Source organism: Felis catus, chromosome A1 (assembly GCF_018350175.1).
Source record: "Felis catus isolate Fca126 chromosome A1, F.catus_Fca126_mat1.0, whole genome shotgun sequence".
In the NCBI taxonomy this organism is placed as follows: Eukaryota; Metazoa; Chordata; class Mammalia; order Carnivora; family Felidae; genus Felis; species Felis catus.
In genome coordinates, this window is record NC_058368.1 from 80,280,483 (window position 1) to 80,306,697 (window position 26,215).

At 54.3% G+C, this 26,215-nt stretch overlaps 2 protein-coding genes across 7 annotated transcripts in view; one reads left to right on the top strand and one right to left on the bottom strand.

Moving 5' to 3' along the window:
• The first annotated feature begins 2,250 nt into the window (after positions 1–2,250).
• Positions 2,251–21,837, top strand: NAXD (NAD(P)HX dehydratase). 3 transcript variants are annotated; one of them, XM_023253195.2, is made up of 10 exons: positions 2,251–2,366; positions 6,077–6,227; positions 8,894–8,939; positions 9,632–9,720; positions 11,715–11,823; positions 17,521–17,571; positions 17,652–17,756; positions 18,313–18,433; positions 19,795–19,915; positions 20,802–21,837. In XM_023253195.2, exons 1-10 carry the CDS (start codon positions 2,321–2,323, stop codon positions 20,950–20,952), a joined length of 990 nt encoding a protein of 329 aa, XP_023108963.2. In that variant the 5' UTR covers positions 2,251–2,320; the 3' UTR covers positions 20,953–21,837. The 3 variants fall into 3 exon arrangements, with proteins under 3 accessions (XP_023108963.2, XP_044911824.1, XP_023108967.2); XM_023253199.2 differs by having other exon boundaries at positions 2,343–2,492; XM_045055889.1 differs by lacking the exons at positions 17,521–17,571; positions 17,652–17,756; positions 18,313–18,433; positions 19,795–19,915; positions 20,802–21,837 and adding an exon at positions 14,955–15,457 and having other exon boundaries at positions 2,337–2,492.
• Positions 21,838–22,997: 1,160 nt separating this feature from the next.
• CARS2 (cysteinyl-tRNA synthetase 2, mitochondrial) overlaps positions 22,998–26,215 on the bottom strand; it is a 44,889-nt gene continuing 41,671 nt past the window's right edge. For 2 of the 4 annotated variants that reach the window (XM_019829552.3, XM_019829550.3), the window contains 4 exons: positions 25,637–25,760; positions 24,864–24,988; positions 23,427–23,633; positions 22,998–23,149 (listed from right to left, as the gene is read on the bottom strand). In XM_019829552.3, coding sequence (XP_019685111.2) covers positions 23,053–23,149; positions 23,427–23,633; positions 24,864–24,988; positions 25,637–25,760 — 553 coding nt within the window. In that variant the 3' untranslated portion in view covers positions 22,998–23,052. Of the gene's footprint in view, positions 23,150–23,426; positions 23,634–24,863; positions 25,024–25,636; positions 25,761–26,215 lie in introns of those variants that run through there. The other 2 variants (XM_011280866.3, XM_045055883.1) reach the window with 2 other exon arrangements.

Below are 26,215 nucleotides of genomic sequence, written 5' to 3' on the forward strand. Positions count from 1 at the left end.
ACCATTTATAATAGCATCAAAAGCCTGATGTGGGAGTGTTGATAGAAGTGTTCTAAATCATGAATGTGGTAGTGACTACATGGTTATATATGTTTGTGCAAACTCATGGAATCATACACTTAAAATCAGTGAAGTTTTTGTTATGTAAATTATTCCTCAGGAAAGACAGCACCTAGTTGGATTTTGCTCCAACGCAGGAAACCATTGGAGGGTTCTGTACGGAGGAGTGACGTGATCTTTCATTTAAGAAAGGTCATTCTGTCGAGGCGCCTAGGTGGTTCAGTTGGTTAAGCGTCTGACTCTTGATTTTGGCACGGATCACGATCTCAGGGTTCATGGTGTTACAGGAGGGTGGGAGAGACACTGGTCCCGGTCTCCCGGAGTCAGAAGAATGAATCTCATGGACAACAGAGAGTGAGCAAAGTGATACAGTTTATTGAGCTGAAGTTACAAAGCTCTCAAGAGTAAGAGGGGTCCCTGACTGGGTTGCCACCAAGGATTTTTGTCCTTGATTTTTTATTGGGACCTTATCAGAACGTTTGTGAGACTCCAGTCATGGCACCTAGCCCAGGTGGGTCTGGGATACATTTACCCTTTTGTTTCCAAAACCCTTCAGCCTCTCACTTGGACGGCAGCCTGCCTCCCTGAGGATCCCTTATCTATCCCTGCCTAATGCTAGACCTTCACCTACTCAGTGGGACCAAGCCCCGCCTAGGGCTCTGCACTGACACTGACACTGCAAAGCCCACTTAGGATTCTTTCTCTGCTTCTCTCTCTGCCCCTCCTGCCTCTCAAAACAAATTATCTTAAAAAAAAAATCATCCTGTTGCTGTAGGGAAATAGGGAGATGGATTTACAAGGTGTTATGGGGAAGTTGTGTCTCCCAAGATATGTTAAGTCTCAACCCCCAGCACCTGTCAGTGTAACCGTATTTGGAAGCAGAGTCTTTGGAGACGTTCAAATTATGATAAGGTAATCAGAGTGGGCCTTAGTTCAATAGGACTGGTGTCCTTGTAAGAAGACTCGAGTACCATGACCTGAGGACACTCACAGGAAGAATGCCATGTGATGACACAGGCAGAGATTGTAGTGATACAGCTGCCAGGCAAGGGACGCCCAGGATGATAGGATGATGCCACCGAGAGAAGCTACAGAGGGCAAGGCTCGATCGTAGACTTCTGGCCTTCAGAACCATAAAACAAGAAATTTCTCTTGTTCTGTGTCCCCCTCTCCCGGGGTGTGGCAATTTGTTATGGGAGCCCCAGGACACTAACAGAGTGCCACTGCCATCATCTCCTGGCCACGACGGCGCTTCAAGCAGAGTGTGTGGGCAGGCAAATTCTGAATCCGTTTCTAAGGCATGTGGTGTCTAAACGTGGTGTCTCTCCCGGTGGGATGGGGGCCCCCAAACGTGAGGCTATGATGGGGGTGGAAGCCAGGGGCGAGGGAAGTGAAAGAATTCACCTGAGGCAGAGCAAAGGGGATGCACGTTTGCATACAGGGCAAGGGAGCAGCGGCTGTCTGCAAGGAGACAGTGGGTAGGGGCTACTTTAAAGGGGGAAGACGAGGTATGGCAACGCATGCAATTCTCCCTGTTTGCGTAACTGCGCCTGGTTGTAAGTAGCCCGTTGGTCAGTTAGGGGCTACGGCTGTCCTGAGGTGGGTCTCCTGATGGGCCTGTGCGTATTCAGCCAGGGGGTCGCCGTGGACCCTTTCTGCATTCCACCGCTCAAGCCTGTTTCCCTAAAAGAGGCCTCCACAAGGCAGGCCCTCAGAAGGAGGGATGCGTCCGGGGGAACGAGGGGAGCGAGCCTGCCCTCCGGGTTTCTGACTCGAGCAGCTGCGATGGCAGAGCTCCGGCTTAAGGAGGCGGGGAGCCTGGCGGGGGCCACCGAGCTGGACGAACCAGTCTGGGAGTCCAGGGGAGAGGTCGGACACATGAGGGACTGAGCTGCGCAGAGATGCTCCTCCGGACCCTCCACCTGCTTTCCAAAAGCGAAGGGTCTGTCAACGAAGCAGCGTGCTGCCCCACTTCCCATAATGCTCCCCGCCCAAAATAGGAACAACAAAAACAACCCAAACCCCCAATCACTACGGCGCATGCTGATGCCCTAACCTGCTTTCAGGCAAAACTCCAGGCGTCCGGAGCTGGGGCCCTGCTGGGTTGGGCATTGAGCTTGTCAATCATGGGAGACCAACTATGACTGGTGGAGGCTGGCCTGTGGGGCGAGGCCGGACTGAGCGCCTGCTTCCGGGACGGCGCGGGCCGCCGTATTTCCGGCGGCGGCGCGGGGCGGGGCGCGAGCCCGGAAATCCGTCGATGGCCGTGGGTCGCGTCTGGGTGGCTGCCCGGGTCTGCCGGCGAGGTAAGGTCGCTATCGGCCTTGCGGGCATGGCCACTCGGGCGGGGGCCGGGGCTGTGGTCGCCGGCGCGGCCGTGGTCGCGTTGCTGTCGGCCGCGCTCGCGCTCTACGGGCCGCCGCTGGACGCAGGTACCTGGCCGCAGGCGCTCGTCCGGACGGGAGGCGCCGCCAAAAGCCGGGGACGACGCGGGGGCGTCGGGGGGGCCGGGCCAGGGCCAGCAGGCCGGTGGAGGTGGTGCAGAGTTTCCTCCGCGTCGCGGACTGGAAGTGCCGGAAGCGCTGGGCGAGGGGACCGAGCGGGTCCTGGGGCGCCTCGCGCAGCCCGGCCCCGGTGGGCGCGCCTGGGGCCCGGGTCGCATGCGGGGTTCACCCGAATGAACCCCCGAGGACCCAGCCCCGGCCTCGGCTGTTAAGTAGGACGGACGGTGTAAAAGGATTTAGGCGTGTAAAGAACAAGCGTGTCCCAGTCGGAGCCCCGTATCCCCTCGAGGGGTTTTCCTCTCTGCCCTGTGGATGTTTATGTACGTTATTTGTGTTTGTGTAAGATACAGGAATATATTTTAAACCGTGAAAGAGCTTGTATATTGTATTTTCTCACTTCTCACAACACGGTGGAGACATTTGTTTATCCGCCTTTGTGTGGAAGAGGCTCTGAGAAAACGAGAATTACGCAAGCCACGGTTCCCTAGCCAGTAAGTAACTGAAGTGGTAAAATTTACTTTTGCTGTAATAGTCATCAGACGGATTTTACCAAAGGCGTGTACATAGTTGAGCCTGCCACAGAATAACCTAAGGAGTTTTGGGCTTTTTTTTTTTTTCTGCACGGTAGTTGACACACAGCATGAAGTCGTGTTGACACACAGCATGCCATTAGTTTCAGGTGCCAAATGCATAAGGGGCCTCTGGTCACAGTTTGTTCAGAGACTTTTTACTGGTAGCCCTTTCTCCTAAATTTGTACCCTGTGATGAGTTAGTATTTCTCTTGGAGTTTGAAGATTCATTACTAAGCCGACCTGCTGAACTTTTACCAAAACACAGGTGGAGTTCTCTAGCACTGACCCCTTGTGCTGGCTTTAGGGCATCTCTGTTATTGTCCAGAATGCTGTCAGGTGCAGGGACTACAAATTACGACGGGTCTCATTAGTGTAAAGGCACGGTGGGCACAAAGAGACATGTTATCAGGGAGGGTCGTTGGCGGTACCTAATTCCAGAAAACAGCCCAAGCTTATGAAATCCGTTCAGTTCTCCAGTTCTCCAGTCGGCCTCAGCCACTTCCTTAAAACAAACAAAAAACGGGCAGGTTTGACCTGTTCTTCCAGACTTAGAATTGTCGTGAAGACCAGGTGACTTAATTGGATTAATTTTTTTTTTTTTAACATTTATTTGAGAGAGAGAGACAGACAGAGCATGAGCAGGGGAGGGGCAAAGAGAGAGGGAGACACAGAATCCCAAGCAGGCTCCAGGCTCCAAGCTGTCAGCACAGAGCCGGACGCGGGGCTCAAACTCACAAACCGCAAGACCATGACCTGAGCTGGTCAGACGCTTAACCGACTGATCGACCTAGGCACCCCTTAATTGGATACATTTGGAATCGCCTTTGGTCAAGGCCTTTTTCTCCTGCAAAATTTTGATGTTTCTATTTAAATATTTCTGTGGACAACCCCGAACGGGGTCTGCCCCCGGTAAGCCAGCTGAAACCGATTAACTGCCAAGTGTAAGGAAATGTAACTGACCTTGGTTTGGCCCTCAGGTGGATGGGGCGGGTGCTGGTGAGCAGCGTGGATTTACTGGTTCACGAGTAAAAATGCCATACTTCCCGAGTGGTTTTATTCCCCAGTCCCTAATGGTTATGGGGGCAGTTGAGACAGGTTTGATCATCTCTGTCTCGTCTTTTGGTTGGTGTGGTGACTATTTGGTTAAAGAAAAACGATTTGCCTTAAAACGGCAGCATTTTGGTACAGCGGTGTCTTCTGGCCTGGCTTACCTGTCACTAACCCAGGTGTCCTCACAGGCCTGTCTCCCTGGGCTCCAGTGTCCTGGTCTATAAGCGGACAGACTGGCTTCTAATGAGAATAAACCAACATGCTTTGAATCATCCAACGTCTATGGAGTGTCTTGCTCTGTGCCACTCTAAGGTGGTTGGGGGTGAGGGGACCCCTAGCCTGAATCTGTAGGTGGGGCTGAACCATGTTCTGTGTAGGCAAAGGGCTGTGGGGTGGCCTTAGGAGTATTTTGTGTGTGGCTAAGTCCTTAGCATAAAGTTACGGTCCCTGATAAACCACAACATTGTCAGGAACCCAGAACAACCCTTGAATGACTGGTAAGTTTGGATTGTGCTTTTACAATTCTAGACTTTAAAAAGCAACCATAGGGGCACCTGGGTGGCTCAGTCGGTTAATGGCCCGACTTTGGCTCGGGTCATGATCTCAGGGTTCATGGGTTCGAGCCCCGCGTTGGGCTCTGTGCTGACAGCTTGGAGCCTGGAGCCTGCTTTGGATTCTGTGTCTCCCTGTCTCTCTGCTCCTCCCCCACTCACACTCTGTCTCTCCTTCAAAAATAAATAAATTTTTAAAAAATGTAAAAAGCAACTGTATTTCTTGATGTGGGGAATTTGAAGGAGTGGCCGTTCTTTGATATTCTTGTGTTGTCCAGTCCGATCCTTACGTAGATGTACTAACGTTTGGAACACAGAGCAAGCATTTTCATGACCGTGTGGATTGCTCTCGAGCAGTGATTTGTCACCACATGTGACTGTAATGGCTCTAGCTCCCTTCATGCAGCTCACCGGGGGTGCCCACGAGAAGACTGTGCAGCCCGAAGATTTGGGGTGTGGACAGGCAGCGCCTCTGGGAGGTGGCACTGTGTACACTCCCCGGGACTTTGGAAGCACAGGGGTCATCGGGCTGGGGCTGTCCCTGAGCAAGCCCACTTGTGCCTTTTCTTGGCCAGAGGTTTACAGTGATTCTGTTTTGAGTCTTAGCTTGTGTTGGTTTGCAAGAAGGTAGAAAGTATGGGGCTGACAGTTAAAAATCACCTTATTATTTAGAATGCCATTTCTAGGTTGCTTTTTTTTTTTAATTTTTTAAAGTTTATTTTGAGCGACAGTGCACACGGGAGGGGCAGAGAGAGAGAGAGAGGGAGAATCCTAAGCAGGCTCTGCCCCATCAGCGCGTTGGCTTGAACTCACAAACCATGAGACGATGACTTGAGCCGAAATCAAGAGTGGGACACTTAACCTACTGAGCCACCCAGGCGCCCCCCATTTCTGGACTATTGAATTTGTATCCAACTGAGTGTCAGAAGCATGACTGGCAAATTGGGAGTAATGTGAATCTCAGACTTGAATGTGACCGTGAAAGGTAACAAGTGGGAAGTTGCTTTTCCAGTTTGAGAGAAAAGACTTAAAGGAGGATTGAAGTGGAATGTGTATAGTTCATTAAGTAGGAATGCATTAAAAACATTTTCTGAAAGATTAGCTAGACTTCAAAATGATACATTTCAGAAACAAATTTGATAATGTACAGCTTGTGTTTTGTGTTGTAATTTCTAACATTTGCTTATAGAAATAAAATAAGCCTTTGGATAAAAATCTAGCATTGATATTAAGTCAGCTTTGTGAGGTGTTTTGGTTAACAGGCTATCTTGTGTCCGTCTCTTTTGTGTATGCCGATGGATACTTATTTTTCTAAATAATTTGTTTTCCTGTTTTTCAGTTTTAAGAAGAGCATTTTCATTGCATAAACCACACTCAATAACGGAGATGGAAAATACTTTACAGCTGGTGAGGAATATCATCCCTCCTCTAACCACCAAGAAGCACAAAGGTCAGGACGGAAGAATAGGTATAGTCGGAGGCTGCCAGGAGTAAGTGACTTGGACCACGTTAGCGTGTCAACAACCTCTGTTACCTGGCTGTCTGCCTCCTTAGCGGCCCGCCATCTGTCCAGTTAGACCCCAGTAATCATCTCTAAATGTAGTTCCATGTTACAACACTCGGTATCTTTCAGTGATGAGCTTTTCAGTGATGAGCTTCTTGACCGAATAGGAGAAAACAGGCCCTGAGTGTGCGGTCCGCGGGGGTTGTGTCAGTGTTACGATTTTGCCTGTGGTGGAGGCTGAGGCTGTTTTTTCTTGCCTTACCCTTGTCTGTATGGACCAGGCTCCATGCTACAAACAGGTATTACTTTGTAATCAGGATAAAAACAGCATGTGTTTGGTGTACTTTGTCAATTTGAAGATGTTCGTGGGAGTCATTAATGAAATTAGAGCCTACCCTTTTCTCATGGCCCGGTCTCTCTTCTGGTTTTATATATTTTGCCGCTGAGTTATTCGACGCATAACATTTTGTAATTTGTCCTTGTTTATTAATGTTTATTTATTTTTAAGAGTGAGAGACCGCATGCGAATGGGGGAGGAGCAGAGAGAGAGAGGGAGACACAGAATCCAAAGCAGGTTCCAGGCTCCCAGCTATCAGCACAGAGTCTGATGCGGGGCTTGAACTCACTGATGGGGAGCCGAAGTTGGACGCTTGACTGACTGAGCCCCCCACAGACGCCCCTATTATACTTTCAAATGTAGCTGGTGGCTGCCTTTTCTACCTACTGTGAATTAAAAATGCCTCTGGGGAGAGTGACCACGTGATCTAAGAATTCCTAGAGAGCTCTCACTGCTGACTGTCACTTTGTGTATTGCCACTTACACTGCTGTCTGCTTCCTGCCTGGCCTGGTGGGCTGCAGTTAGGGTAGGAGTCCTTGGCTTCTTCTGGCATGTTCTTTGTGCAGAGTGTGCAGGGGGCCCATGGAGGACTTGCACACCCACGGTGTCTTGCTAGGCAGGCTGAGTTGCGCCTTGGCCGAGGTGGCAGCGATTTTCTCTGGTAATCCACGCACGTGATCATATTGTCCTCTAGCCTCCACTCTGCACCTTAAAAGTTCACCTTAATCTGTAAGTAAGTAATTTACTCTTGCTTGGCTGTTTGTAAGGTTTTCTTTTTTTTTTTTTTTTAGAATTCTGCAGTTTTCTCCAGATGTGTCTGGGTGTGTCTTCTTTTCAATAATGTTGAGATTTGCTGAGTGCTTTCTGTCTGTAGACATGATCCCTTTGGATGGGGGAAGTTTGCCTTTTACTGGCTTTCATCTCGCACCTGGTTCTCTTCCTGCTACCGCATGTTGGACTCTTGGATCACTAGCTCTTAGCTGCCTTTCTTCCTTTAGGCCCCCAGCCTAAAGGACAGCCCTCCTCCGGCCTCTGGGATGGAGGCCCCTGCCAGGCCCTTGGGTCCCGGCCCCCTTGAGAGTGTTGAGCATGTCGGGGGTTTTATTCCTCAGATCCCCTCCATCTCTGGCTTTGTATTTTGGGACGTTTGCATGGGAAGAACTGGTCTTCAGGTTTTCTTTTTAGATAGTCTGGTAGTGTGGTGTGCTAGGGGGTAATTATCTAATTTAAAATCTGCCCATTAGCTTTAGGAACTAACCTTTAAAGTAGGATCCTCTTCATTCTGGTTAGAAAAGCATCATGTACTTGTTTATAAAAATTCAAACACTTCAGAGATGTGTGAAGTGACAGCCTTATGGTACCCCACATGATAATACAGTATGGACACATTGTTAGCCTTCCAGATACTAGTGTGTGTGCTGCCACCAGCAAGCATCCCCCGCCCCTCTGCCCTGTGACTGTGGGCAGCTTCTGCTGGGCAAGTAGGCAAGCTGGTTTTCGTTGTTTTGTGTCCTCGTTGTGGGGTGGGCCAGAGAGGGTGTGTGTGTCCTGCCTTGTGCTCCCGGCTTGTTGGCGGCCCTGCTCTGGGAGAGTGTCTCGTGTAGAGAGTCCTCAGTCTTTTTCCTAGGTTCCCTTCACTGTTCGGGATTGATGTAAAGGTTACACTAGTCCGATGACAAGTTCAAGAATTTTCCTCTCTAGGGGCACCTAGGTGGCTCAGTAGGTTAAGCATCCAACTCTTGATTTTGGCTCAGGTCATGATCTCGTGGTTATGGGGTCGAGCCCCGCATCAGGCTCCTTGCTGAGTGTGGAGCCTGCTTTAGTTCCTCTCCTTCCTTCCACCCCTCTGCCCCCTCGCCCTTATGTGAATGGGTTCTCTCTCCCCTCTTCCCCCCCAAAAAAGAATTTTCCTTTCTGTGTTTGATGCAACCTTAAAAACAGTTACAGGCATTCTGGAATGGTAGGGCAGAAGCAGGAGGAAGCTGTGTGAGTCTCGGTGCCTGATTGTGTTGTGCTCCCCTGCCCCTGGGGGTCTCCTGGCAGACCCTTCAGTGAGCTCACGTGGCCGCCTCTGTCTTCTGTGTGGGCACCGTGCTGCAGAGAGTGGCGGTCCTGATGTGGCACAAAGGTCTTATGTGACACAGTGACTTGTCTGGTCGTGACCCATGTTTGCTGAAGTTCACTGAACATTTTCTGAGCACCTGTCAGGTGTTGGGCCTTGGGCCGTGTGATTCATGTCTTTGTAACCCTCTGATAAACCTGCTGTATTGCCTCCTTCCCAGAAGTTTCTGACTGTAAGTATCTTCCTTTTTAGGTACACGGGAGCCCCCTACTTCGCAGCAATTTCCGCTCTCAAAGTGGTAGGTCTGTTTACAGCTTCTCTGTCTAGTGAAGAGTTTGTCTTTGTCTTTTAAAGTTTATTTTTGAAAGGAAGAGAAGGAGACAGGGTCGGGGGGTGGGGGGCGGTGCAGAGAGAGGGGGAGAGAGAATCCCAAGCAGGCTCTGCACTGTCAGCACAGAGCCTGATTCAGGGTTTGATCCCTTGAACTGTGAGATTATGACCTGAGCCAAAACCAAGAGTCAGACACTTAACCTACTGAACCCCCACATGCCCCGAAAAGCACCTTGAAATCTATCCTGACCTTGTGCTGTGACCAAAGAACTGGGAGTTTTTAACTGAAGTTTCATTAGGACTGTACTTCAGTGCAGTCCTGGGACACCGCCTCTGTCCTGCCTTAAGCAGTTGGCGTCTTTACACCTCGCAATTTCCTAGGCCTTTGATCAAGTCCTAATAGCTCCGTCGGCACAGTATGAGTGAAATGTGCCCCCGCGGCCCTTAGGGTTACACAGCTGAATTGGTCTGGGTTGACCTGCCTCTTGGGGGGGAGGGGGCGCGGCAAAAGGCTTTCTCCGAAGACCTTTCCTTAGGGTCTGTCCTGCTCTGAGCCACCTCGTCCTAGTGTGGGGCCGCGGCGAGGGGCTTGTACGGACACCCCTTCGGTGCCTGCCGGGTGGGCCGTGCTTTGAATCCGCCCTTGTGCTTGTTTCTTAGGGTGCAGATCTATCGCACGTGTTCTGCACGCGGGAGGCTGCACCCGTAATCAAGTCGTACAGCCCGGAGCTGATCGTTCACCCCGTTCTGTGAGTGGGGCCGCGCGGGTGGTTCGCAGCTTGTCAGGGGCTGCAGGCGCCTCTGCCCAGTGGCTGCTGTGCTGGGAGGTGACAGGAGGTGCCCTCAGGAGAGGGGACAAGGCCGTAAGGTCAGAAGCCCAGCAGCCATGTGTGTGCGGCGTGGGATGAGATTCAGGCCACCAGGGCCCTGTGCGCCATGGCTGTCAGAAAGGGCTGAGGCCTCCGGGGAGAGGTCGGGGCCTTGCCTGTGGCCACGCCCCCACAGCAGTAATGAGGAGCCCGTCGAACCGCAGTGGGGCCATTTCCTCATTCAGCAAATGCTTCCCCTTCCAGTCTCTGCCCTGCTTCCAGAGGGACAGCATAGGACCAAGCAGACAAAACACCTGCTTCTGTGCAGCTTCCTTTCTGGGACAGCCCTGTGCCCTAGAGCTTTCTGCAGTGATGAAAACGTTCTCCTTGCTGGTGACCACGCGTGGCTACCCAGCACTTAAAATGTGGCCAGTGGGACTCAGAAGCTGAGCTTTTAATTAAACTTAAGTAGCCACATGGGGCTGATGTCTGTCCTACTGGGCAGCAAAGTCCTAGAGACAGACAAGTAGGACAAGTGTGTCAGAGGGCGGTAAAGACCACGTGGAGAGCCAGGACAGGGGACGGAACACCACATGTCACATGGGGTGCACGCACGTGGCGTGTGTGTGCTTTTCCGTGGGGTGATCGTGAGCAGGGGCCCAGAGGGTGCGTTCAGGTAGGGCCCTGCAGACACGGGGAAGGGTTGATGCAACAGCTCAGGCTGCGGGGTGTTGGGGAGCAATAGGAGCTCCAGGTAGGGCAGGTGACCAGAGAGGTTCAGGGTCAAGCTTAGCAGGTTGTGGGGGTCATCACGAGGGTCTGGCTTTCATGTAAGTGCAGGGGGGCCGCTGGAGCCCCTGAGCAGGGCAACAGCCACATCCAGTGGATATTGTAACAGGCTCGTCTGGCTGCTGTGTTGACAGCTCTTGGGGCCCAGGGTGGAAGCAGGGGTTGCATGGGGGTGTCATAGGTGACAGTGAGTGATGGGTACGAGTAGGAGAAGGGGGTGGATTCACGGCACGTCTGAAAGTACAGCCCAGGGGCTGCTGACAGGTGGGATGCGGGGTAGAAGGAAAAGGGTTGTGAAGGCCGCCCTGGCTTCGGTCCAAGCTGGTTGTCCGTTAACAAGGTGGGGGCGTGGGGGAGCAGGTTCGGGTGAGCCTGACCGTCAGGGGCTGGCTTTTGGGTGTGTTTTCACCTGCCTGTCGGACATCCGAGCGCATTGCCATCAGGCACCGGACGAGACGGAGGTGGTCAGGGAAAGGTAAATCAGGGGTTGTTCACGTGTGGGAGAGGTTTAAAGCCAGGAGACAGGATGAGGCCACCCAGGAGTGCGTGTCAGCAGGTTCGGCCCAGCATGTGGACATCTGGGAGCAGAGGGGGGGCGGGGTGTTCTGGACAACCGCACCCTCTTGGAAGTGCCTGCGTCCCTGCAGTCAGTCAGTCACACAAAGACTAAGCACGGCTGCTTGGGGCTCACAGTGGGGTTGTTCTGGGTAAGGCTTTACATGGTGGGTTCCAAGAGTCTAAGAGCGAGATGATGGGTGGGAAGGAGTGACACAAGTGCCTCCAGCTGTCAGGTCTTGTGCTAAGTGAAGGCGCTTTTCCGTTGTACAGGGTCCCCCGGGCGCCTCCTGCGAGTGATGGAGACAGACGGGTTCCTTCCCGAGGGCAGAGATGGTTATGAAGGAGCCACGTGTCTTGTCTGGCTTATCGTAGATGTTGAGAGCTAGGTGTCCGCAGCTGGGTGTTCTGGGGAGAACCCGTGTGCGGAGGAGGCCGGGGAGGCTGGTGGCTGGATGCCGGGTGCAGTCCCGGCACAGAGAAGGAACTCGGAATAAGAACGGGGGAATCCAGAAGAACGTGTGGTCTCCCTAAAGGGTAAGCCAGCACGTGCAGACTGTAAGTGCTCTGCCCTTCTTTTCCTTGCGCAGCGACAGCCCCAGTGCCGTGCGGGACGTGGAGACATGGTTGCCCCGACTGCACACCCTGGTGGTAGGACCCGGCCTGGGCAGAGACAACGTTCTTCTCGAAAACGTTAAGGTAACGTAGAGAATTACCGAACTTCCCTCTTCTCATGGACCCGACTGAGCTCAGACGTCAGAAGACGAGCACTTTGATGGAGCGTCTGTCCAGTGTTCCGGTGCCTCTTGATGGAGTCATGGAGATGGTTTGGGGGAGGGAGGAGGAACTAGGCAGAGAGAGAGTAGCAAACCTTTAGGTTTTAACAACCAACTGGGATGGGATGCGTCTCTTGCTCTTGGGGCGTCAGCTTTTCACCCTGCAGCTGGGATCGCTCACGTGCGGGTGTCCCACTCTGCTCTGGAACAAGAGGCGTGGGGACAGACGCCTGCCATGGGAGGACAGCCACTGACTTGTTCTCCAGAGAGCCAAAAGAGCTAACGCTTGGACATTTGGGGCAGATAATCTAAGAGCCAGTCCTGCACAGTCGAACAGTAGTTCCAGGTGACACCCTATAAACGAGGGGCATTGGGGCGCTCCTGCTTCGGAGCCACCTGCACCAGCATGGGGGCATGCTGCCTGCCGGGTGGCATCATCCAGCCCTGGAGCCTTGACCTCTTGCTGAAAAGTTGGAGCAATCGTAGCTGAGGAGTGCCAGGCCCCTTGGGTCATGTGAGGCGAGAGGGAGACGGGAGGGGCGTCCCTGTGCGTACACAGTGGGTCTGCAGTGTGCTCTTGTCCTGAGATGGTGGCTGTCCACGCAGCGTGGGTGGGACAGGGCCTGGGACAGCCTCTCTGCCACATGGTTTGTCTTCAGGAAGAGAGGCAAGTGAGGGTTCCTGCCGGAATAGGGTCAGAGTGTTTGGTGCCCCCGTGACCCTCAGGATGATGGGATTCTTGACCTTTTGTGACCTACCAGTTCACCGCTGGCCCTGTGACAGAGTGGAGCTCACAACAGTCTCTCTGGCCTCTTTCTTCTTCTTTCGTGCTCCTTGACCCTGATTATCAAATTATGGCGAGCTTTCTTGCTCACGTGCTGTGGAGACATAGAGATGCCATTGGTGTGGATGGATTCAACGTAACCTCAAAATTCCGGCTGCTGCTTTTAAGAGCTGTGGTCTGAGTGTGTGTGTCCCTCCAGTCTCACATGTTGGAATCCTGACACCCGCCCCTCCCCCCCCCCCCCCCCCCAAGGTGAGGTGTCAGGCGGCGTGGTCTGTGGCTCTGCCTGTTCTGGGCCTTTCCTAGCAGTTCAGTCTTAACACTACGTGGCATTTGTGACCAGCTGTGTTTACCCAGCATTTCGGGGTTCGTCTGTGTGCGCTGTGGCCCAGGGCTCCACTCCTTTCATTGCTGTTTGACGTTCCCTTGTGGATGGACCACATTTTGTTTACCTGTCCATCACTTGATGGACGATTGGGTGGCTTCCACTTGGGCTGTTACGAGTAACGCCACCACGAATCTTTGTTACGGGTTTTGTGATCACTTTTGTTCACGTTTTGAGGAACTTGTGTTTGCTGCACAATTTTTGTTTTTGATTCTTGTTTTTTGCAGCACACTTTAAATTATTTTTTAATGTTTATTTATCTTTGAGGGACAGAGCGCAAGTGGGGGAGGGGCAGAGAGAGAGGGAGACACAGACTCCAAAGCAGGCTCCAGGCTCCCAGCTGTCAGCACAGAGCCCAACGCGGGGCTGGAACCAACAGACCATGAGATCATGACCCGAGCCAAAGTCAGATGGACACTTAACCGACTGAGCCATTCAGGTGCCCCTTGCAGCACACATTTTTAATTCTGATCATGTCCTGCCTTTTAAGAGCTTAATTGTTTTTTAGCTGTGATATTTAGGTTTGTGGTCCATTTTGAGTCGATTTTGATGTATGGTGTAAGGAAGCAGTCCACCTGTGTTCTTTGGCAAGTGGATGTTCAGTTCCAGCTCCACTTGCCTCGAGTGAGCTGTCTGGGTGTTCTTGCTGGAAATCCGTGGGCGTAAGGGTTTATTTCTGGGCTCTGGTTTCTGTTCATTGGTTTGTACGGCTGTCCATGTGCTGGTGCCACACAGTCCTGATGACGGTGGCTATGTGATAAGCTTTTGCGATCTCTCCAGCTTTGTTCATTTCAAGAGTATTCTGGCTGTTCTGGGTCCCGTGCACTTTTCCAGGAGTTTTGGGATCACCATATCAGTTTGCCGAAGAGGCAGATGGGATTCCGACAGGGATTGTGTTGAATCTGTAGGTCAGCTTGGGGCGGGGAGGGGGGTGGGTATTGCTGCTGTGAAGTCTTCCAGTTCATATGCTGGTTTTGAACCAGAGTTTTCCAGATCTAGAATGTAGGCTCTTGACTAGCCTCATTCTTTTTATCTGTAGTTTGTGCTTGTTCCATGCTAAGTCCTGGACACTTTCTCCTGACAGAGTATGTGTATATTCCTCATGATTCTTTTCTTTTTTTTTTTTTTTAACGTTTTGTTTTATTTTTGAGACAGAGAGAGATAGAGCATGAACGGGGGAGGGTCAGAGAGAGAGGGAGACACAGAATCTGAAACAGGCTCCAGGCTCTGAGCTGTCAGCACAGAGCCCGACGCAGGGCTCGAACCCATGAACTGCGAGATCGTGACCTGAGCTGAAGTCGGACACTTAGCCGACTGAGCCACCCAGGCGCCCATATTCCTCATGATTCTTAATAGCTACATCACCACATGCCATATTTAACTAGTTCATTTGGGCTGCTTCTGGCTTTTTCCTGTTACAGTGCTGATGTCTTGAACATTTGTGCATGAGTGTACATCCATTTCTTTTGGGCGTCTTCTTCAGGATAACTGTCTGCAAGTTGTGCGTACGGCTGTTCCCTCTGCTGGAGTGCTGCCCTGGCCAGGACTCTGCTCTGGGGACCATCATCCCTCCTCCCCTCAGCCCCATCCCCCAGGGAGCACTCCTGGTTTACTTTAAATTTTTAAAGAGAGCGAGCGAGCAAGCACGAGTCGGGGTGGGGGGCAGGAGGGAGAGGATCTTAAGCCCTGATGCAGGGCTCAAGCCCACAACCCTGGGATCACGACCTGAGTGGAAATCAGGAGTGGGACCCTCAACCCATTGACCCCTGGGCACCCCCTGCTGGTTTGTTTGCAGCTGCGTCTTTCTGCTGGACACGCGGGGCTGCTGCACAGCCTCCTCTGACCTGTGGGGGCGCTCGTTCACTCCTTTCCATCCACCCTGTAGGACCCTGTAGCGCTAACTGGATGTGCGGGGAGAGAGGTGTGGTCGTGTCATCAGCTGGTCTCCCTGGGCGCTGCTGTCCCCTCTGTCTGCTGTGTTCCGGGGCCCTGGCCGCCACTGTGGCTGCTGTCCTGGCAGCGGAGTCAGTGGGGATGGAGCCACGTGCACAGTGCACTTTGTACGAGTCCTCCGAGTGATGGAAGCAGTTGTTCCTTCAGTGGGCAACTGACACGTGGCTCTGTGCTTCAGGAGAGCCAAGTGACCTGTGACGTTACACGACTCAGATGCCCCGCTGTGTTGCCTGAGGTTTCTCGGCGTTTGAACGTGGACTTCACTGTTCTCTGTGAGAAATGTGATAGGAAAGCACAGAGGTGGAGGCATCCTCGTTGTGGCCAGACACTGCAGCCTGCACCCAGAGATCCGGGAAAGTGGAATTAGCCAAGCTGAATCTGTTCTAACGGGAGAGCCAGACTCCAAGCAAGCAGGAGTGTTTTCGTTGTAAGGGAGGAAGTACGGCTCCACGAGGCTCCTGTGCCCCGACCCTCGTTTGAGGGGGCTTTTGGCCGCTCTCCCGTCGCTCACACCCGTGTCAGCAAAGGACCACTGAGGCCGTGGGGCAGGGCAGCTCTGGTCTCATGGGCTCTTCGTTTCATTTTCAGAATAACTTTGTATGAAACGTATGTGGATTTACCTTTTAATGTCTTAAGTTATTTCTGCTTACCATGTATTTTGTTTTACTGTTTTCTTTTTTTAATGGTTGCATTTCAGGTATGTGCAGGTCCTCGGACCCCCCAAAATAATTTACTTGAAGGAAATAGTTTAAAGGTAAATGTGTGTTAGACCTAAGCAGTTGTCAGGCTCAGGGCTAGACTGTGTACTTAAAATGATTACTGCAGCTACCATTTGTGGACTGTCAGCTCCCTTGCCAAGAGCTGGGTAAATCTTTAGAGGCAGTATCTCTAGTCCTCATACAAACTTCAGAGTATTATTCAAGGCCTTATTCTTATTTTAGTGATCAGAAAACCCGGTCTCACAGAAGTAAAGTGACTTAAGTTCACTCAACTCTAAGTGGCAGAGCTGGGGCTTCGGGGACGATCTTTGGACTCTGAGCCCGTGTACATCACAAGACGCTTTCCGGAGGTCCAGAGCGTGTGACCTGGCGATGTCCTAGCTGCTCAGTACATATCTTGGACCGTTTCGCTTGAAGCCTAAGTCAAACAGTTGCCTCACAGAGATCGACACATCTTACAAATCCCAAGTCAGGGCCGTCATTAAGGCAGCTGTCACCTGTCCTGGATTTATCCCCTGGTTCCTTTGCTTTTCCTCTTGGGCCCAGAAGACACTGGAGTTTATGCCATTGAGGCACTAGACATCTGTAGCTGCCTGCTCAGGTGGCCACCACAGACAACCACAGGCGGGGGCTGGGACAGCAGACATTGGTCCCCCCGCTTCCCCCATTCTGGAAGACGTCTGACAGCAGAGTGTCGGCAGGTTTGCTTTTTCCCAAGGCCTGTCTCCTTGGCCTTCCTGCTGTGTCATCACACAGTTGTCTCCATGTTGTCCGTGTCCTTCCTCTTCTCCCGTTCCAAGGACACCAGCCGTCCTAGAGCAGGGCTCTTGTTTCATTGTTCTCTTAATGTTTTCTACTTTCAAGTGCATTTGCAGCACGTGATCTTGTAAAATACTGGTTCATAGCAATAAGCAAGTGTATGTATGTTGATTATGGATAGATAACTTATGTGGATCCTGAGAAACTTAAACCCATGGTGGAGGGGAAGGAAAAAAAAAGGAGGTTAGAGTGGGAGAGAGCCAAAGCATAAGAGACTCTTAAAAACTGAGAACAAACTGAGGGTTGATGGGGGGGGGAGGGAGGGGGGGGTGGGTGATGGGTATTGAGGGCACCTTTTGGGATGAGCACTGGGTGTTGTATGGAAGCCAATTTGACAATAAACTTCATATATTGGGGGAAATAAAAGATAATTTAGTAAAAAACTTCTGAAACTTGGAGTATAACCTTGTCAAAGGTGATTTACTGCTTATTATCATCATCACTGGTTTTATTTATCTTTGTATTTTTAAAGCTTATTTCGAGATAGAGCGGGCACATGTGAGTGCATATGTGAACAGGGGAGGGTAAGAGAGGGAGGGTCCCAAGCAGGCTCCCCCCTGTTAGCACAGAGCCCAGTGTAGGGCTCAGTCCCACCCTGGGATCCTGACCAGAGCTGAGGATATTAATGGAAGGCTGCCCAGGTGCCCCGTGGTCACTTATTTTAAAACACAAAGTGTTAGGAAATCTGCATAAGAACTGATGATTTGGGAACCCCGGTGAGTGCTGATGGGAGAGTGGGAGACTCTGCCTTGGGGTTCACCCTGTGGGCTGGCCCTGACTCCCAGAGGGGCCCGCTGTTGGGTCAGGGGTGGGGGTCTGTTCTGTTTGTTGCCCACATTTAATTTCTGCTTGTCAATGACCTGTTGTTGTAATTCATTGCGGAACTGCTTGCTTGGTGTTCTTTGAGTTCCGCCGAGGGGTGAGGGCTTGTCACTCAGTGTGGTTTCCTTTTCCTTGTAGGGCATCTTAGAAGCATCCAAGGCCAGGGATGTCCCCATCATCATCGATGCGGTGAGTGTGGCCTCTCCTCTGCTCCCCTTCTCACAGCCAGGCCCCGAGGCTGTGTGCTAAATACCTGTTCTTGTCTGCAGGACGGGCTGTGGCTCATTGCTCAGCACCCGGCCCTCATCCACGGCTACCGGAAGGCCGTTCTCACTCCCAACCACGGGGAATTCACCAGACTCTCTGACGCTGTGGTGAGTTTGCTGACCTCCCAGGAGACGGGGCGTGAGCCTGAGTCCCTCCTGAGATGGGGTGTGAGGTCCCCCCTCTCCGCTCTCGAAGATGGGGTGGGGCAATGCTGTGATTCTGCCCCCACCTGTCCCTGCACACGGCCAGCGGGTAGATACGTGTTCCCCACATGCTAACAGTGCTGTTGGTTCCTGGCGGGGCGTGTGATGATGGGGCGTCTTCTCGCTAGCGTGTCTCTTGGTGGATGAGAGGTGGGTGGGTGCTCTGTGGATCAGCCCATCCCTGCCCGCGTTGCCTGGCCCATGGAATGTGGGTAATGACGGCATCACCTCGTAGGGCCTGTGAGGACGAAATGACACAACAGATGTAAACCCACAAGTTCTTCCATATTGAGCACCCCGTGAATGTTAGCGCGTCATCATTCAGGCCTGTGTCACTTCTGTGAGCCTTGAAAGTTCCACCACAGGCAGTGTTCCTTGTCAACAGGAGGGCGGTATTTGTGCTGCTCGTGCCGCTGTTGGCGTCCGCCGACAGCCTTGTCTGTGATGTCCCGCCTCGCAGCTTAGGGACCTTGTGGACGGCAGTGATCATCGTGAAGCTGTACGGAGACTCAGCCAGGCCCTGGGGAACGTGACCGTGGTCCGGAAAGGGGAGCGGGACGTGATGTCTGACGGTGAACACGGTGGGTAGCTGTAGGCCTCACGCCTGTCAGCCCGGGTGGCCATGCTGGGCCCTGGGCCCTGGAAGACCCGTCCCCGTGGCACATGCGGTCCCTTGTGCCACACGTGTTCCACACAGAGGGACTTCCTGATGAGCTTAGTTTTATTCCTGTTTGGCAAAGGGGACTGAGCATGCAGGGCATTCACCCTTCCTGACGCCAGGGGCGGTGGCGACGCGGTCCGGTCAGCAGGGGTTGCTCCGGGGTCCCTGGCCTGCTGCCTCCCACTCCTTCGGGGTCATAGACAAGTTTGACTATTCTACCGCATTCTGTTCTGTTGTGAAAACAGTGGGAGGGTGAGGAGGTGCTCGGAGCCGACCCCGGGGAAGGGGTTGCCAGGTGCTGGAGGGGCTGCATCCCCCTTGTCCTTGCGCCGGGGCCGGTGGGCTGTTGAGTGGGCCGAGCAGGGGGAGGTTCTGGCGGCTGCAGTGCCCCCCTAGTGCCCTGAAAGCTGGTCCTCCACTCACTTACCGTGATGGGGGGCAGGGAGCACACTGGCTATAACAGCGTGACCCGGGACTGTCACTTGCCGTAAGGGGAAGAAACCCTTGAGCACCGAGAGTGCTCAACTCACGTGGCTGCGGTCAGCAGACACAGCACGTGTCCTCTGGGGGACCCTGACACCCTTGGGGCTTTTATTGCTGGAGAGAGCTCTAGAGTGTGACACATTCAGAGGCTGTAATAACCCGTTGTTTTTTTTTTTTAATTTTTTTTTTCAACGTTTATTTATTTATTTTTGGGACAGAGAGACAAGAGCATGAACGGGGGAGGGGCAGAGAGAGAGGGAGACACAGAATCGGAAACAGGCTCCAGGCTCTGAGCCATCAGCCCAGAGCCTGACGCGGGGCTCGAACTCACGGACCGCGAGATCGTGACCTGGCTGAAGTCGGACGCTTAACTGACTGCGCCACCCAGGCGCCCCAATAACCCGTTTTCAAGATCCATATTTTCAAAACAGCTGCTCGTGACACAGAGTGAACGAAACGGTCACAGCTTGATCTGTGCCGGGGGCACTCGCGTGGCACGCACCTCCCTGAAGGCGGTGCCGGTCCCTGGGTGGCCTGGGCTCTCGGAGCTCGTGAGCCTGGCCACCCCATGTACCTGTGCTCTTCTCCGATGTGTTCCGGCAGCGCTCTACCAGTTGTACGAGTCTGCCTGCCACCAGTTGTATGAGTCGGCTCAGGTGGTTCCAGGCCCGTGTGGCTTTGCTCTCCTTAAAACACACCGCCTCATTAGGAGCAGACAGGAAGGGCCGGAGCTGATCCAGATCGCGCCCCGGGCACAGGCCAGCTCACTCTGACGGCCCTGTCCCTCCTGCCCCGCAGTGCTCGAGTGTGCCCACGAAGGCAGCAGCCGCAGGTGTGGCGGCCAGGGAGACCTGCTGTCGGGCGCCCTGGGTGTCCTGGTGCACTGGGCGCTGCACGCCGGCCCCGAGAAGACAAACGGGTATGTGACGTCTTCTTTCCTTGTCCTTCCGGTTCCCAGCCGTGTGAGCCACTTCGTTTGCTCGTACGTTTAGCTGCTTGGAACGTTGCAGGGGAAAGCTCGGGATCACGTGGAGGCGACCCCAGGGCAGGGGGGGTCCCAGGACGGTCACCCGCACAGCTCCTGCTCTGTGCGAGGTCGGGGGCCCTGCCCTGTTGCTCGGCACCCATGGCTCCGAGGTGTCAGGAGTTTTTAAAGCCCCCTAGGTAATTCTAACATGGCGGCCATGCTCGGGACCCTGTTCCAGGGGGTACGAGGTGTACCCCCTTGTACGGCAGAAGCGTGGGACCAACACACGGGGCTGAGGGGAGCCGGCTGTGCCCGTTGTCCCGAAAGAGTGGAGTTTCCTCTGAGTGGCAGGACTGAGAGATGCAGGCTTGGCTCACGTTCCCGGTCGGAACTGTGAGCTCGGGCAGGTTCCCCCACCCCGTCCTCCACACGCATCATGTGACACTGGTGGCCACATGGGCCGGGGCGGGATGTCCCGGGTCTGGAGGCCCCCTCGACACCCATGAAGCTTTATGGGACCTGCAGGGTGGCAGCACCGCTGGTGGGCAGGGACCGTGCGGGTGCCACACGGGGGTCTGGTGTCAGACGGGGTCGAGGACCCGCGTTCTCAGATCTTCGGTCGTCCTCGCACCCTGGCACCGAGGGCGCTCTAGGCTGTGCTTTGTGGGGGTAAGCTGGGGTGTGTCCTCCAGGCAGGTGGGTATTGTGTCCGGGCGTATCCGTGTCCCTGGTCATAAAGCTGCCTTCTGCCTCAGGGGCCCGGCAAGCTTGAACCTGTTTGGGGTGTCAGGGGGACGTGGGAGGGAAAGTGGAGCCTGTCTGACGGTCCTCTCTCCAGGTCCAGCCCTCTGCTCCTGGCCGCCCTGGGCGCATGCTCTCTCACACGCCAGTGCGGCCACCAGGCTTTCCAGAAGCATGGCCGCTCCACCACCACCACCGACATGATCGCGGAGGTCGGGCCTGCGTTCCGCAGACTCTTCGAAACCTGAGCCGAGGCAACGGGAAGCAGGCCACACCACGGATGGGGACGCTGCGTTTGTCACGGGTCCCCGTCCTCGGGGTACGAGAGCAGCATGATCCGCAGGTTGGTTTTGGCCTTAATACGTAGCTATAGGTGTTACAGGGACACTGAACGGGATTCCTGAACTTTCCTGGCTGTTCAGCAGTGATGGAGAGAAAGACGTACACGGTCCCGGCCGCTGAGCTGGCGCTGTGGACTTGGCCTGCTTCCTGTTTCTGTGAGGAGCTCCCCGTGCTACATGCCCCCCCACGGGGATCCCCTGGGTCCTGTCCAAATACCTGCACGATGATGAGCTGTGCTTTTTAAAATTGAGGCCCACCGGGTGGCGTGGCCTTCGTTTTCTCGTTCACATTTGCTTTTTAAACACTGATTACATTGAAACCCCGGCAGAAATAAGCATTGGTGGTTTGGGCTAATGGAAGCATTTCAGAACAATCAGTGATTGGTTTTTGGAGGAAACAACACAGCCCTGAGCGGTGGGTGGGGCTCCGACGTGGCGCATTGGGGCACGGGGACTGAACACGGTCAGACAGCAGGGCCCTGCTGGTTGGAGGTGGTGTGTCCTCAGGAGCAGATTCTGGTCAAGAAGTTGATGTCTACGTGATACCTGGGCAGCCGCTCGTGACCCATGTGGTTCCTTCAAACGCCATTTTCCCCTGATGGTGGGGGTGATACTGTGTGACCCCTGACCTCAAATGGATCCTTCCTTTAAAGCCACATTTATTAAAAACCTGTCTCTCCCTCCCCACCCCCCTTGTTTCAGGTGTAACTTTAAAAACTTCACTGTTTTTCCTTTTGGGGAATTATATCTAAATCTTGGTGACTATTAAAAGGCAAATCTGGTTTATTTCAACGCATGGTTTTGTATTCGTTTTTTAGCAGACGCCTTTCCTAGGTGAGGACGCAGACAGCAGGGAGATGAAAATGTAAAAGCCTGTCGCCAACGTTGTTAAAATGTACTCGGCCTTTCCTTCTGCTGAAAATAAACTGTAGTAGTCACAGCAACGGTTTTTATGGGTTTGCTCTAAGTACAAACCCTCTTGCTCAAAATTCCTGTAGCTAGGGGCAAGTGGCTGTTATGAAAATTAACTGCTTTCTTGTGCTTTTACAAACCCGTATGAACTTACTAGCTCCAGCTAGGGATGTGCTTTTCCCGAGAGCAGGCTAGCAACACAGAGCACATTTGGGGGGCCGAGGTCAGCCTCCGGCCATTAGGGGACAGTGTGACCCCCAGGTACTAAAGGGACTCTGGTATCCTTGTAAGAGGCATACCTGCCCGGGGTATATTTGCACGAGCTGGGTCACTGTAGGCAAGTCTAGTTATGAATGGGAGAAGGGGACACTGGTGCCTTTTCGGGTCCTGGAGGCCAGGGATGAAGTGAAGGTGGCCGTGTGCTCACTCACAGGCCCAGGAAATGCCATCTCGGCAGTATGGGACAGCGGGGGGTGGGGGGTGCAGCCACGACCTGCGGGGGTGGGCGGGAAGAGACAGACTGAAAGCAGGGAGACCACACGCTTAGCCATGCCATGAGCCACACGGCCATGTCCCGCCCGCTCTCCTACCTGTGACTTGTTCTCACTCTGGCATCCAGACTCTTCCAGAATCGGCCCCTGGAGCACGGCCCAATTATGTCTGCCACAAAGGATGGCACACGAGAACCATGGTTGAAAAGGTTAACATGCGGCGTGAAGAGACCACGGTCAGAGTGAATGCAGCAGTGACTGCGGGAGTGGTTATGTTGTTGCCTACGATTAACACGTTACTTGTGTAGTCAGAAGGGACTGTAGGGACGGGTCCTCACCCCTAGTTCAGCATGCCCAGGTCTCAAGGTGCAGGCCACTCCATCCTGACTCCTGTGAGACCTGCGTCCTGATGTCGGGGCTCCAGGGTTCGTGGGGTCCTGCCATGGTGTCACCCGGGGGCACAGGGCCAGCGTCAAGGACCAGTGTTGCCGAGGAGGTTTGAGAACCGCCCCTGTCCATCGGCACCATGAAGAATGCACATTTCAGGCATACGGTGTCACTGTGATTTACTTCCATGTTCACTGAACAGCTACAATAGGAAACTTTAATGTAAAGCTTTTACAGAACTGTGTCGGGAGCCCTCAGCTCCCTGGTCTGTGGTCCTGACCCAGCAGCTCCCACGTGGACGTGCTGCTCCTGTCCTGCAGAGGAAGAAGGTTCTGGCTGAGTGGACTCCCTCAGCTCATGGCGTGAGGGGGCGACGCAGGGCTCACTGCCACCCCACTGCTTCCACGGGCCTGGACCTGCTCCTGCATCCGTCCCCAGCTGCAGCATCCCCTCCCCAGTACATATTCCCGTGGGTCCCTCGTGTCACTAGGGCAGGGGGAGGGGTGGTCCTCTGCTCACGAGCGCCATCGGCCCAGCGGGTCTGGCTCGGACCATTCTGTGTGTGCGTGCCCCCCGGCCGTGGTGGCTCACCTTAATGCTGATGCCGTGGGCGGTGAGGTCCTGGCGCAGAGCGTCACACGCCTCCAGCAGGGGCTGCCTGTCCAGCCGCTGCTGCCGCTGGGCCTCCCCGGTGGCCTTTCCGCTGGCCAGCGCGAACTGCCGGACCTTGAGCCGGAACCGGACCAGCTCCTCCACCACGCTGTGGAGAGCGGCCTGGCTGCCATCGCCTGGAACAAACTATACCCAGGGGAACACCGTGGTTAGTGAGGCCGGGAAGCGGCTGTGCCTGGGGTGGGGGGCGCAGCACGTCCTCCCTGGGCTGGGCCCTTGGCCCCTCTCCACACTCCTGGCCTGCACGCCTGGGTCACCAGGCAGAGCTCCCCATTGCCACCCACGTCCTTGGGAGGGAGGGGTCCCCGGGAGGCCAGGCGGCTGGGCCAGGAGCTGCGAGTGCACAGACGTGATTACCAAGAGTCGGAAAGTCCACGCCATACCGACTAATGGAACCGAATCTGTTCCCTCTAACCAGATACTCAAAACTGCATAGACCTCGCACGTGGTTCGCACACTGGCCAACACTCCCCGCGCCCAGGGGAGAAATTTCAGCAGATCGCATGCATCTGAAGCTGCCAGAAGTTGTCTCCCCCGACACAGCTTCTTCCTTATGGGAGGGGATCCTAGCAGCTGTTCACATGTGTGAATTACACATTTCACGACTCTGGGGTCAAGCTTCTGGAACCTATACTATCTTCAGTTACTGCTTCTGCAGTAAAAGACGATTTTCCGACTACAAAAACGTGAGCCTCAAGTGGGAGCCGGTATCCGCTGCCGAGGCAGGGAAGGTGAGGGAGCACTTTCTGATGAGGGCTGGGCCAGGCAGGCCTCTTCTTACTCAACAGCACAATCTGGGAAGAGAGATCCCAGCACGCGTGTGACGGTCACACCTGTCTGCAGCCCTGACCTTTCCCCTCCTTCCCTAGTCTTGCAGTCCTGAAGCCATCAGGCAGGACAGCGTGGGGAGGGTGCCGTGGAGGTGGGGCCCTGGAGGGGGTGTGTGCAGAAGGCTGCCTGAGGAGGAGGCTGGGGGGGGGGGGCGGGGGAGGGGGGCAGGAGACACCGAGGGGCTCGGCAGGCAGCTTACTCTCAGAAGGCTCAGGAAAAACGTCCTCTGTGCAACTACCTGCGTTTTGAGTCTTACAAAGTCAACACCACACAGGAGCACGCGTGCAGAAGTGACAGCAGGCAGTCTGCAGCCAATGGGCTGCTCGTTCCGCGTGGGCTCCTGGCGGCTTCCGGAAGGAAGATACTAGCTCTAAGCCTCTTCTCTTTTTAAAGAACGTGTTTTAAGCACGTAAATAAATTCAACACAATTATCCACTGAAATGAACATTTTAAAAGGGGAAAAGTCAGTGGTTCCTGCACATAGTCCTAATCCTACAAGTGAGGCCTGAAAAGAGAAAGGTGTACCTGTCTGTCCGCCAGAGAGATCCCGACGGTCTCGAAGAAGTGTTCGATGTAGGACACGATGGAGCCAAACACGGCAGGACTCCTGGGACCACTGGGCTCCTGGGGCAGATCACCCAAAAGGGGCGCTTTCAAAGCACAGGAAGTGACATGGAACAGAGACCTGGAAGGTCCCCGCCGGTCCCGGCTTTAGGTCCTCGTGCCGGGAGGACATTCTAGACTCAGTCCTAGAGCTGCCCCTCACCAGCCCACCGCACGACGGGGAAGCCACGTCACCCCTGCACCTCAGTCTACCCGTCTGTAACACAGGGATCTGGTAGGTCTGAATGCTTGTGTCCCCCAAAGTTGGATGTTGAAACCTAATCCCCGGTGTGATGCTCTCAGCAGGTGGGTCCTTGAGGGGTCACTGGCTCATGGGGACAGAGCCTCACCAAGGGGATTACTGCCAAGGCCCAAAGATGGGCCGGGTGGGGTAGGCACAGTTGGGGTCCCAACACACAGCCTCCCCCAATGTCCTAGTTCACATCCCATCAAACTCGGGTTTCCCCGAGTTCCCCTGAGCAAACGGGGGGATCAGGAGGTACTTCTGTATCGGCAAACACGTGATGCTGCCTGTCCGTGTGTGCGACCTCCCTGCTCTGGGAGGGCGGGTCCCGTGCAGGACAGGGCAGCTCCCGGAAGTCAGGGGAGGCCTGGGGGCCACTCCAGGAGGCGGCAGGGTGGCATCCCTGCCTTCCCGCCGAGGGAAAGAGCCACGGTCGTGTGCTTGGGGCTACCTTAGTGCGTGCCTGCAGCTGTCCATTCCCGCGGTGGATGAGGTCCATGACTGCATCCACCGCCGCAGGTGTGTCAAAGTCGTCTGCCAGCGCAGCCTTCACAGCCTCCCTGGTGTGGCGGAGCCTTGGAGAGACACGGGTGCTCCTCAGCACCCCCGCCCTGCCCAGCACAGGGCCCTCCCCACTGCAGACGCCCCTCCTGAGAACGGGGTAAGACTAGCCCAGAATCGTCATGTTACCCCAGAATTCAGAGGGAGAAAGCCCCTAAAACCCAGGTTTGAACACCCCTGTGCGTGTGGGCAGCTCGTAAGGGTTTAGGAACGCGGTGGTAGGAAAGGCAGTGTTCCCGAGAGGCCAGGCCGCATTCGGCCCGCATTACACAGCAGTGGCCTGGGCATCTTGGAGGGAAGGACAGCACGAGGTCAACCCCCCTGCCCAGGAGCCTGCAGGCAGGGCACCTGGTCCCACGGTGAGAGCCTGGCCTCCCTCAGAGGGAGGGCAGCCTCAGGCCCCGACAGGCCACCTCAGGGTCACGCAGTCCCAGCAGGCCACAGCAGCTTGTGCCCTGCCCCCACCCCG